At 34.5% G+C, this 13,573-nt stretch overlaps 1 protein-coding gene across 4 annotated transcripts; it reads right to left on the minus strand.

Moving 5' to 3' along the window:
- Window positions 1–538: 538 nt before the first annotated feature.
- On the minus strand, window positions 539–12,754 carry LOC128209536 (ankyrin-3-like). 4 transcript variants are annotated; one of them, XM_052913608.1, is made up of 7 exons: window positions 12,645–12,754; window positions 11,633–11,702; window positions 7,814–7,924; window positions 6,689–6,819; window positions 5,170–5,315; window positions 3,576–3,982; window positions 539–2,522 (listed from the first exon to the last, which is right to left on the minus strand). In XM_052913608.1, the coding sequence occupies exons 2-7, from the start codon at window positions 11,679–11,681 to the stop codon at window positions 1,522–1,524; spliced, it is 1,845 nt and encodes a 614-aa protein (XP_052769568.1). In that variant the 5' UTR covers window positions 11,682–11,702; window positions 12,645–12,754; the 3' UTR covers window positions 539–1,521. The 4 variants fall into 4 exon arrangements, with proteins under 4 accessions (XP_052769568.1, XP_052769566.1, XP_052769569.1 ...); XM_052913606.1 differs by lacking the exon at window positions 12,645–12,754 and adding an exon at window positions 12,502–12,640; XM_052913609.1 differs by lacking the exons at window positions 11,633–11,702; window positions 12,645–12,754 and adding an exon at window positions 8,422–8,536.
- Between the last annotated feature and the right edge of the window lie 819 nt (window positions 12,755–13,573).

Raw genomic sequence — 13,573 nt, forward strand, 5'->3', positions numbered from 1 at the left:
CACTCTTTCTTCATTCACTGTTTTATCATGCACTGCTGTATCAAGCGCTATTTAACCATGCACAACACTGTTGTACCTTGCACTATTTAACCACGCACTATTTAACAATGCACTGTTGTATCATAAACTATTTAACCATGCACTTTTTCATTATGCGCTGTTATTTACAGGCATTGTTTCCTTACGCACAGTTCAACAATTCACTGTTTTACCATTGGCTGTTGTATCATGCACAGTTGTAACATGCCAGGTTGTATCATGCCATGTTGTATCATGCACTATTTAACCATGCTCTATTTCATCATGAACTATCTCACCATGCACTATTTCATCATGCACTATTTCACCATGCACTATTTCACCATGCCTGGTTGTATCCTGCACTGTTGTGCCATGCATGGTTCCATCATACATACATGTACATTTTACAATATGGCACATTTAAAGACACATGTTCAATGAAATATATAAACTTGTATTCTTACAAAGGAATGAGTGTGACTGATAAAACAAAGAACAATTAAATTAAATTCAAGCATAAAAATCAGTATTCATAAGCTGTGCATTAAGAAGAAAAGAACGATTTTGTCTTGTTATGTTTTTACCCTTCTGACTATGGGGACATTTTATCAACAAACCTATTATAAGATCACATTTTCAAATCAATGTTTCTGATAAGTTATGATATCAATTTCCAAAAAAAAATTTAGGTGGTCAGTTCAGGCAATTTGTATTTGATTTTTTGTAAAACCTTCAATTCAATTTGTGACACATTAAATTAAATTGAAAATCTTGCTCTTAATATAGAAGCTGGTAGACATAATAACATTGGCCAAGAATACTTTTTTGGTAGATACTGCTGAACCAGAAACGTTCACGTAGTTGAAAGTGAAATCCATTTTCTTGTGAATTGTCCATTGTTTAATGTACTTGAGGAATACTTCACAGAATACTTGAATGCTGTTGCAAATGCCTTTGAAGAAACTCATGAACCTTTGTTGCTTTTGTCTAAATTTCTTTATTTTGCATTTTAAAAGAAGGTCTAAGCTTTTGGAATAAGACAGATTGTGAATTTGCTCAAGTTGCTTTAGTTGACATCTATGAATGATATTACCGGGTTAAACAGTGTTCTTGAAATGTTGATATTTCATAAATACATCAAGTTGTTATTATATGTATGCTTATCAAATTCTAATAACTTTATGTAATAAAACTAAAGCAACATTTGTTTGTTAACGAATTTGTATTTGTTATCACCTATTTGTTTTGTTTAAAAATCTTGATATGTATTTTCAGCTGCCCATCAGTGGGCTTATTTTACAAATAAACAATATTGATGTAAGTTAGAAAGGAATTGTCAATATTAGTTCAAAAGAACTTATGTGGTACAATTACATATCAAAAGATTTTGCCAGTTCAAAATACATGTAAATTTACATAGTCTTATGATGCATAATGCTTCCATAAATGACTGAAAAAATTGTTCAAAAAAACACAACACGCATTGAAAAAACATAAATCTCAAATATCTTCAAAATCAAAATCCAGGTCCTCCATGTCCGCCTTGCTGTCCTCCTTTTTCTCCTCTATGGAGTATTTAAGGTCTGCCATACACAAGTAGCTTTGAAGAAACAGTGGAATATCTAACTTCTGTACACTACTTGCAATGTTCACACCGAGTATTTTCCGAAGTCTGTTTCTACACAATGTGATCAACCTCGATGGAGTCTGTGAGGCGTGAACAAGCATGTTTTGAAGGGCCTGTCTTGCTTCACGGTTGTCATCTTCATCTAACTCATTAGGAAAATTTCTGCTGTATATCCACTCCTCTTTTGTGACATCGTACCCTGCAGTTAACAACAGCAGAGCAATGTCTGTGTAACCGCGGCACACGGCCACCCAGAGAGATGAACGCTCTGTATCGTAAATAATAAGAACATCATCGCTCTGATGATGTTGATTAATCCCAACAGACCTCTTTTCCATGTAAACATTAGTCTTAAGAAGTAGTTTCACCGTCTCCTTATGACCTTCATAAACAGCGTTCCACAAAGGTGTAGCGTTCACTCTGTTCGCACTGTTAGCGTTCGCGCCATGTTCGAGTAACAATTCCACACCCCTTGTCATGCCATTGTACGAAGCATACAGGATGGGGTCATCTTCATCCTTGTCCTTATTGTTAACGTTACAACCAAGCTGTAACAACTCTTTCATCACAGACAAATGGCAACCATGTGCTGCCAATCCAAGTGGCGTGTTCCCATCATTTGTTTTAATATCATGCGGTGCTCCAAATTTTAACAACTCTCGTACTGTTTCCAAATGGCCGTTCCATGCGGCTACGTGGAGCGGTGTGTATTTCTGTTCATTTGATACATTGATGTTGGCCTTATGCTTAATCAAAAGTCGGACTATATCTATGTCATCTTCGTAGCAGGCGATAAAGAGGGGGGACTCAGTGTTTGAGTGAGTGTTTGGGTCGGCCCCCGCGTCCAGTAACATTTGTATGATGTGCTTGTTACCTAAAAACAAACAGATTTATAATGAAATGTCATGAAACTTGGTACATTGGTTAATGAACAAGCAAATACATTGAATTGATATCCCCCACCAGATTAGGCAAAGTAGATGACATTGAAATCACGTGTTGGTGAAATATTCCAATCAAAACAAATCGGCTGCAGAGTGATGTACTCTTGTAGACATATTGGATATGAGTTTATTTGAAATAAAAAATATATTGTATATAGTGTAGCATTTAGATGTGATATAGTAACCAAGAGTTTGACTCACGTTACCCAGTTTTAAACTTATAAAATAATTTATCAAAGCAAGCCATCACATTAAGTTTCATGAAGGTTGGACCAGAAATATTGCAAAACTAACAGATTGGAGAGGATATAGTTCCTCCGTTTGGTCCTAACTTTTCTCTGAGATTTGACCATATTATATAGGTTTTGACCCCATGTGACCCACTTTAAATGTCTACCAAGATAACATAAAGGGGAACCATCTGACCACTGTTTGAACAAGACTGACTCCTCAATACCAATATTTGGTTCCGGACATGATTTTTTTAAAGATTTGACCTAATGACCTCATGTGACCATGTTTCGAACTAGTCAATGATTTCATAAAGGAAAACATCTGAAGTTTCATAAATATTGCCTCTAGTATGGTATGTTTTTTCTAAGATTTGAACTAGTGACCTAGTTTTGACCCCATGGGACCCACTTTTACAAGGAGTCGAGATTTCATCAAAGGGAATTTCTAACTAAGTTTGAGCATTATCTGAACATTCCTTACCAAGATATGGTAAAATAGTCAATTTTAAAGTTTAATTAAAAATACTAGTTTATAATCATCTTTGAAGGTAATAGATGACATGTTTATCACATAACTTATTTACAGTTATTAATATTTTAGCCCAATCAAGGGGCAATAGATTAAAACAGAATTTTACAAATTATTTAACCAGATTCAAGGGCAAAACTTGACTACATTTGTACTATATTCTTAAATAAAGCAGACAGGTTAATTTTTCAACTTGCTAAATTCTGATAAAATATACTAACTTCCATAAACAGCCACAGTTAGAGCTGAATCTCCTCTATAATTCCTCTGATTGACATCAGCTCTGTATCTCAACAATATTCTTATTGCATCAGTCAGCCTGTATGTCACACAGATCAACAGAGCCGTGTATCTATTGTCGTTGTCCATTATGTTGGGATTGGCGCCTGCTTTTAACAACGTCTCCAGAAATGGAAAATCTGGCATCCTCACTGCAGCGTGAAGTATCGGAGACCCCCTGGAGCTTTTGGCATCCAGATTGATCCCTGGATGCGCGATGAGAAGATTGGCAATCTCGGGAAGGTTTGAGCGTAAGGCATAATACAAGGGTGGATTCCCTTCTTCTGCTCCAATCAATCCACCAGTGCTGACATTATGAGACAGCAGGAATTTCACAGCCTCGGTATTCCTGTAAAACAAGAAAATCTTTTAACAGTTACTTAAGTAATAATGGAGTGTTTGACAATACCGTAGAACCAATGTTTTTTCAACTTTTTTTGGACTATGCAACTGACACAAGTGTTTAAAATAAATTTGCAAAAATTTTGAAGATTTATTTAAAAAGGGATTTTGATAGCCTTCAGGTATTCTTCATTGAAATGACCAACTTTTTTTTTTAATTAGATAACATTGAATTGAAGGAAAAAAATCCACAATATGTTCAACACACCAATGAGTTTTTATTCTACTATTAAAATAACATTCTGATTTAAGCTATCCAAAGAACTATCCAATTTTTAAGATTTGATTATTATCAATGAATTTGAAAAAAGTGGATATTAAAATGTTAAACATAACTAGTTCCAGTACTTTTCATAGCAACATTTAACAAACACCAATCATTTTATAGTGACGAAAATGTACACAGTTTTGAAATTTGCTGAAACAGTAAACGCTTGTTATAAGTTACAGATTTAAGCTGATACACTTAAAAAGCAGTATTAGCAATTGTTCAAAGCCGCTACAGTGATCAATCTGCCTGAGACTACAATTTAAGCTTAAGTAACTGATTTAAGTCACTGATTTAGGCAGATACAGACAATACTCAGCTGATACTCATAACAGTCAGTCTAAGTTACTAATTTAAGCCAAGTAGTTAACTAGCAGTTTAAGTCACTGATTTAAACGGATACAGTTAAAACACTGTCTAAGTTACTGTTTAAAGCTGATTCTGTTAACATACAGTAGAAGTCAACGATTAAAACTGATACAGTTAACACATGGTCTATGTCACTGATTTAAACCGATACAGTTAATAAATGGTCTATGTCACTGATTTAAGCTGATACAGTTAACACATGGTCTATGTCACTGATATAAGCTGATACAGTTTACACATGGTCTATGTCACTGATATAAGCTGATACAGTTAACACATGGTCTATGTCACTGATATAAGCTGATACAGTTTACATAAGTTCTATGTCACTGATTTAAGCTGATACAGTTAACACAAGGTCTATGTCACTGATTTAAGCTGATACAGTTAACACAAGGTCTATGTCACTGATTTAAGCTGATACAGTTAACACAAGGTCTATGTCACTGATATGGCAGAATGGTCACTTAATGAGCTGAAAATGATGAACAGCCTACCAATTCTTCACAGCTATTGTGAGAGGTGTGGCAGGAGTATTTTTGCAGTGTCGGGCCTCCAAGTCACAGCCAGCCTTTTGGAGGTACTTGAGCACTGGAAGAAGGGCCTCATTCAGGCAGCTCAGGTGAACAAGCGTCATCTCGTGCTAGAATAGTTTATTTGAGAATTCAATATTAATTTGATAGGATCAATTAATAATTGCGTGGTAAGGATATTAATGTAATTCCTTTTACATGTGTGCACAAATAACCATGAAGTGCAGTTGTATTTTGAACATATTTTTCACAAATGAAATAGAGTGTCACATGAGTGGTCATTTTAAATACAGCATTCAATAAACAAGTTTTCTAAAATTAATAAAAAACAAATCTTGGCATTTTTTTTTTTGCAATTTTAGTAAATGAGTTTAATATATTTTGTATTGAATGACCACGAATGTGAGATTCTATAAATATCATAAATACTTTGTCAATTTAAAGTGCTAAATACAGTACATAAAATGTGGAGCTTATAGTCTGGCTATTTCAATGCTATTTATCATTGATGTATTGTCACACTTTTGGGGTAATTACTATTTATGATATAATCATTGAAACAAATAAAACAAGAAACAATGTAAAATATTGTACCCCTTGACTTGAGAGCCTCTTTGTCAGAAACATTTGAGTGAAAAAGTAGCAAAAAGAAACACACTGCTAATCAATACTTATAATATAGACAAAGACGTAAACCTTTGAACTACATGATTTCAAATCCATACTGGGTCATAAAATTATATGGGTGAAGTTCAACATACATGTATTTACCATATTATATGATTCCAAATCATACCATTTGCATCATGTAGACCGTTTTTTTCTCAAATATCGCATTTGACCTTATGATCTCCAAAACAATAGTGGTCATCTTCTGTTAAATAGCAACCTACCGTACTTCTGGAGTTTCATGGTCTAAATAATTCTCAACTTATTGTGCAGAGGTTTTTTCTAAAAATGGCTAATACCTTTAACCTACTGACTTTCAAAACAATAGGAGCCATCTAATGGTTAAGGGCAAACTACTAGCAAAGTGTTTTGTCCTAGGTCAACCCGTTCTTGAGTTTTGTGCAGACAGTTTTCAAAAGACTGTTATCTGTGTCCTTGACAATTGACCTACTGATCCCAAGGGCAACTTTCCACTGTTGTTTCATTGTCCTATGTAATATTGTTCTGGATTTATTTTGTGGACAAGACATGGTCTACCAACCAACTGACAGACGTTATGTATGTCACATACATGTACTATTGACCGGCAGACTGACCTACATGCCACCATATCTCAAAGGAGTATAATAATAAAAGATGAAAATGCGAATGTGTTACTTCTGTAATTAACTAGGTATTCAATATTTCATGTGCACATCATGAGGTTAAAAGTTTCCACAGCTGAGCAAATCCCTCTGCAGCAGACATACCAGCCTAATGAACATCTGAACTTCTTTGAAAAAAATTGACAAGCCAAACAAATAAATATTATTACCCGTGCTTGAGCATGGTCACAGCCACAATTGGATTGAATGATGTAAGACGCAGCGTCTTCAATAGCTTGCTTGTTATCCTCTAGCTCATCCTGAACCATCAACAGCTTTCCCAAATGTGTCGTACATGAATCTGTAATAAGACCATAAACAATTATTGACCCAATGTGTCAAACATGATTTTGTAACATAATCCCATACAATCATTAACCCTGGCCTAATTGTTCAGAACTTTGTTAAAGTTAACAACCTGATTAACGGCATCATTGTTAACTTTAAAAGGTGAAATATTTTATGATGTGCTCATGTATCTAAATAAAACAAGTACAGTTGTCTCACCTCTTGTTAGGAATACTGCAAATCATAAAGCTGCACTCTCACAGATTCACCAATTTTACAACTTTTTTTTTTGTCTTGGAAAGAGCAAATTTTTGCGTAAACATCTGCAAACCAATAATATAAGATTGCTGACAAAAAATCAGATCATAGATCTTCATATTTCTGTTTGAAAATTTATGTTTTATGGCCAAAACCGTTACAGTTTAAGAAAAATGCATAAAAGATCAATTTTTGAACTGAAATATAAAATACTGCGATCTAATTTTTTGTCACCAGTCTTATTAAACAGGTTTTATGGATTTTCGCAAAAATTGGCTCGTTCCAAAACAAAAATTAAAAAAGTTGTCAAAATGTTCAATCTTTGAGAGTGCAGCTTCAAACTTACAGAGCAATGTTGTATTGAAATTTAACAACGACGACGTTTATAACGTTGTAAACTTAAACAAATGTCTGAACAATCGGCCCAGACTGTCTGTCAAACATGATACAAATGACAACGTTTGAAAATGATATTAGACAAAACTCATTTTTTACGCCCAAATTAATATTGGGCCATCTAAACAATGAACAGACAACAAAACATCAATGGACAGGAATTTTAGTCTGATATTATGGAATTATCAAAACGTTTCACTTGCAAACTAAAATAATATTTTTGTTACATCTTCATTCCTGGAATTTGTTTCGGAATATATATCATTTTACATTGCATCTCATAGTCATAGATACTGATTTGAAAAAGTGATCATATGATACAATTGTTGATTACAGGGTCTGTATTTCCTTACCAACTGCAATTGGCAAGTCTAGGTAGTCCTTGTATTTCTCAAGAGTCTCAACATTCAGGTTTTTTGACATCAGTCGTGTGTGCAGCTGTGCTTGAATCCTGCGGGTTTCCTCTGTGTAGCAGAAAAAAATAGAAAGCAAATAAATATAAAATCTATGGAAAACAATATGCAAGTTGTACATGTATTTGAAAATGAACTTGATTTAAGTACATGTCAGGCATTTTTGTTAATAATTATTTTAATTTATTATTAGTTAGGCCTAAAAAAAAAATATGTCTGTTTCCTGTAACCCGACCGACCGTAATTTTTTACCGCCGACCGCAATTTTTTTATGCCCCAATATTCGAAAAGTCAGATTGTTAGCGATCTCTGGCCTAAGATGACAACGATAATTTAAATAATTTAGTAGTGTCCGAACTCGTCGCATAGTTACAAACGTTTCTGGTTTGACAAGTTAAAACAATGGCAAAAAGCGTAATGGCTGTGACATTAGACTGCAGGGCTTTCAATTGACCCGAGCTTCCGGGTTTTGACGCACAGAAATCGTAAATGACCCGAAGTTGACGCATCATACATTAGTATGCGTCAGTTTTGACCCGGGATATTACGGTGTGAGAGTCGGTATCATCTGAAAGGAGCCTCAATGCATGATCTGAATGTTTGTTTAACCCACAAGAGCAATTAACACCCGAAGTGACAAGTGATTATCGATCTGGAATCTGATCGGTAACCATGTTAATTAGCAGCACTCAAACTCAATGACGTAATATTAACTCCGCCCATTATGCAAATTAACGGATACCTTCCGCTTTTTCACGAAGAGCGATGGTTTTGAAAAACAACAATGCTAAGATGTATTTTGTTCATTTATTTTAAGTTGTTTTATTATATCTCCGGTTAATTAAAAAAAAAATCTTATATGTTTTAATGAGTTAACAGAAAAATAAACATTCATCGTACCACATGGTCTAAGAAGCGCGGGAAACAGGTGCACGCTAAATTCCTGTCAATTTAATGAAAGTGAAAGGAGAGCTGCGTATATCGTTGTCAGTGTTATAGTTAAGTTCTATAACAAAACAGTATTGTATGGTTATGGTTATGCCATTCATGAAAAATACTATGTTGCAATATTGGCAATAGGAACGTTGAATGATTTTTGTTTACTTCCGGAAAAAAGATAAACGTGAAAGTGAAACTGAAAGTTAAAGTAAGAAAGAAAGTTGCAACTAAACAATCGCTGGTGCATATTGGAATTTGACAAGGATGCATTGGGTTACATAACGAAGATGCATTAACTAAATAATATGTTCGTCAGAGTCAGAACATATTTTGACTCTGGGAAGTTTTTAACCACCGTAGTCCAGTCAAGTCCAGAAAAGGAAATAAGACAAGGTATTCTATTAAAAAGTATGTTGATTATTTTTCATCGTGCTTGAGATTTTTACAGAATGAACAGTGGATCTAATACAGCAGATCTTTTTAAAACACTGGAAATTGTTAAAAAAAAATTAAGTTGTGGGAACTATTTAATGAAGTTACTGTACCATGGGTCTTAGTCTAAAATAATAGATGTGTTATACGGGATTCTTCCAATCCCTGAATGATTTGCCATATCAAAAATCTAAAAAAAATCTGTCAACGTACAATTATTTGGACTACATGGGTCTACACTGGTCCCAAAGACCTGTACAATTCTGATAGCGCTCTAAGAGTTAACTGGTTTAGTCATTGATTCGAGTCATTTATCATTCAAAGTATTGATTTATATATGTTTTGTGGAGATTCGTGCCAGTTCTTGTTGTAACAGCATTTTATTTTATAATAGTTGTCATGTACATTTAATTATAATACAACTTGATATTATTACACAGTCTGTTTTAAAATAGTTTGTGCAATAATATCATGTTTTATCACTACAAAAAGTATGCATTTTGAAAGTTTTGTTTAAAACATTTGCCAAAAAAATTGTCTAAATGTTTTTTGATTCACTTTTTCACTGGATTATATTTGCAAAGTGTAAAGATGAACTGCTTCCCTGGTGAACATACTGACAATGCTCAAAATTGCACATAATGTTACAACCGCTGGGAGTCAAACCCATGGCTTGACCTTCAAAAGGATGCATTATACAACTGAAATACATGTATGTACAACGGCTGTCAAGCTAGCAGTTTTAGCTTATTTATGGCAGAAAGTTTGAATCTATATATCACACTGAATTCTTTTTAAAATAATTCACCTGAAATAAACATGAATATTGAATCAATCTGATATTTTAAAACATTAAAAAAAAAAAAAAAAAAAAAAAAAAAAAATCCCTACCTACCGACCCATCTTTTTTTCAGCATGTTACAGGAAACAGACAAATTTTTTTTTTAGGCCTTATTTAATAATTAGTATAAATTTACAATGTTTTAGAAATTGATACGGACAACTTTTTCATGAAGTATGATACTACGATGAACAGTGATTAAAATGCTAAAAGCTTTAAATAGTTAACTTTCAATACATAATTAGCTAAATGATGGGGTGAAGTACATGCAGTTGTATTTAATAGCTTTTTAAGGAGCTTAAGTGACTTGAGCCTGTTTTTATAAAACATCTTAAGTCATTTCCTAACTTAAGTCATTTTCTTAAGTCAAGTATCTCACTTATGATATTAAAGATGTAATCACTTAATGATATCAGAAATATTTTCATTGATTTGATTCATACATACTTTTATGCAAAACACACTTTTTTGGAAATTCAATTTTTAGGAATACTGCCCCAGGTGTTCCTACCCTTCCAGGGTTACATTTATCATTTGAAATGCCTAGTTTAATCCTTCTATAAGTGACACCCCCCACCTCCACCCCCTCTAATCTAAACCGTGTATTGTACACAACCTCTGTGTATTGATCTTAATCTAATTGCATAATTGTCTTATCAGATCTGAGTATCCTGCAGTGCAGTTTTGGAGGTTTTATTATAGAAATGGACCCTAATGGCCATGAGCAAATCAACAGATAAACAGGAAACTGGAACCTACTGTGACATCAGTGCAATTTGCAGGAGATGTACAGCATGGGATTGTCATGCCAAGCATTCCTTAAACTAGGTTTTTAATCCAGCTAAAGTGTGTATTTGATTATCAAAATGCATTAGAAGTTGTCAAGACGCACTTCTTATCAATTGGCATGCATGTGTATCAGTGAGTGAGGTACTAATCAATTAAGTTTTGATAAGTGGAGTGATGCCAATTACAAAAGAGGTTACTTCAGTTTACAGTTTCTATCTCCTAAGAAGGAGTCAATGAATAGGACTGTTATAAATATTTTAGCAACCGGTTAAACAAGACTTCATTTCTTTGGACACAAGTTAAGGGTTCTCACTAAGTTTTGGTTGAATCAACTCAAAGAGTAATGTAACTGACCATGTGCTTTCTACTTATTCCTAGTTACAGTAAAGTTACATATTTTTCCAAATTGAACCAGCCCAATTGCCATTTAAATCCTCCATTTTGGCCTGCAGCCGGTTCTTATTGAGAACACTGTCAGATGTTGTTGAAATGATGAAAATGAAAAATTATCAGGGAAGAACTTTCTTGTTGGAAAATATCATCAGGTAAAATAACCTTTGACCAAAACTCTTATCAGTAGCTGCAATTGTGAAGAAATAAAAAATCAACCTTTTGACATTTAAGATTTTAGATTCTTGAATAAAACAGGCCTCTTGCTTATACCAAGCAAACAGAATTTCCTATTCCTATTGGCACATAGCCATCTTCTAAAACATCCTAAAACAAATTTAACTAAAAAATATAAAATTGCTGATTACCTGTAAGAGGAGGACCCACTTCCTGTTCATCGCCTGAATCACTCTTCATTCTCAGCTTTTGATCTTTATTCTAACAATATGAAAATAGATTAAGGAAATATGTTTCAAGTTTGCAAGTAGTTACTGGTGTACCAAATAAGACATGTTTAGCTAATGCACCAGTCATTTGTTAACACAGCCCCCCCCCCACCCCCACCCCAGATCCGGGGAATAGCAGGGACTTTGACTTTCAGTCCAGCCAAGCGCGGGAAAAATCTCCGCCCTGCGAGGACGATCTGCTGGTAAAACCCCCGCCAAATGCCCCCGCACCCAAGGGACCCTAGATAAGGCCAATTACCCGCTATATTTTGCGTGAAGACAAAACCACCGCAGTCACCTGGCACAGCCCATTTCCCCAGCTGTCCCCGGTATACCCCGGACCTGGGGGGGGGGGGACCGTGGTTACAATTGACTGGTGCATAAAATGTACCTGTATCAGTTTACCGGCAAATAGCATCAAATGCTTATCATAAGCATAGATAAACATTTCACAAATGTTAGGGATAGGAATGGTAGCATCAATGGCAATCTAATATTGTGCACAGTATTCATAATTGGAGATCCATAGCAATGAAACTTCCTCAGCCTCGGGAATATAGGATACCGTTCAATTTCGCAATAATAGCCAATTTGTTGAAACTTTTAATCTAAGGACAAAATTTTCTAAAGTCAATTAACAGGGTTAAGTCTTAAATTGAACGTCTGACACGCTATACTAATAAGTAATATATATATATATATAAATATATATATATATATATATATATATATAACTTATATAAAGAAGTAAAAAGATTCCGGATCTAACTTGACAGCTTTATGAAAATCACCTTCTGACTCAAAACTCCTGCTTTAAGAAGGGCCTTACAGATAAATTTCTTCATATTTTTTTAAAACCATTACGATTGCATATCATACACATAAAGCATACAGTTAAAAATTACAAAATCATTCAAAATAAAAAATTAGTCACTTGGTCTAGTTTGTTTTGAACATTTAATCTTCAACACCGGTAATTCGGAACTCCTCGGCCATTTTTCGGCCAGTGCTATCCGACATCCAGTATATGTAGTTTGGGCGGAGCTATGAATATTAAAATTTTATTGTGAAAAAGCGATGCCGTACTGTATTGTGGTTAGGTTATTCTCAACTATAAAACTACGTAGCAAATGTCTACTCAACTTTTGCCATAGTTACTGTTCTTGGTCTGATATTAGAAAGTGTTATTAATCATGTTCTTTATTGATTGAAATTGTAAATAAACTGATCTCGATCGAAAAAAAAAACACTTTTATAATGGGTGTTCCATATTTAGGTACTGTACCAATTTAGATACGGCCCCTTGTGCGTACATATAGGCCTTACTAGAATATAACCATATAGACGTATAGCTAAACGTAGAAAGTCCATTTACGTTGTATTTCGCAACCCGTAACCTCTTTATTTAAAAAATGCATTCTAGGTAAAATAACAAAATGTCACCGTGATTTTTTGTCAATACTGTAGAAAAACAATATTCGTCATCGTATCCCCTATAGTGTCGTATAGAAGGACAACCATTACACGTTACAACAACCGGTAGAAGGAGGTCAATATAGGCTCAGCTCAAACCTATAGTGTCTCCTAAGGTAACAATCAGCAGGTCGAGGTTTTTTATATTCAGACCAGGCCTAATATGTCCAAGTGTTTTCTCTTAAGTCGATAACCATTAGACTGAGGTCACTATAATTATGTTCAGCGCAGGCCTTAAATGTCCCTCAAAAAGTCTCTTAAAGCGACAATCAGTAGGCGGAGGTCACTATATGTTCAGCTCAGGCTTTGTTCCCCATGTTTGTGTCTTCATAGGTGACAACCAGTAGGCGGAGGTCATTTAATATACAATTCAAGACTATAATGTCCCTA

This window comes from Mya arenaria, chromosome 11, assembly GCF_026914265.1.
Source record: "Mya arenaria isolate MELC-2E11 chromosome 11, ASM2691426v1".
NCBI lineage: Eukaryota > Metazoa > Mollusca > Bivalvia > Myida > Myidae > Mya > Mya arenaria.

What these genes read in the sequence shown, in the direction of transcription:
- LOC128209536 (XM_052913606.1), bottom strand. Translation starts at nt 12,555, where the DNA reads ATGAAGAAATTTATCTGTAAGGCCCTTCTTAAAGCAGGAGTTTTGAGT. An exon ending in AGACTTGCCAATTGCAGTTG is followed by an intron (nt 6,820 to 7,813) that starts GTAAGGAAATAC and finishes GTCTTATTACAG; the next exon opens with ATTCATGTACGACACATTTG. An exon ending in ACAATAGCTGTGAAGAATTG is followed by an intron (nt 3,983 to 5,169) that starts GTAGGCTGTTCA and finishes CTTGTTTTACAG; the next exon opens with GAATACCGAGGCTGTGAAAT.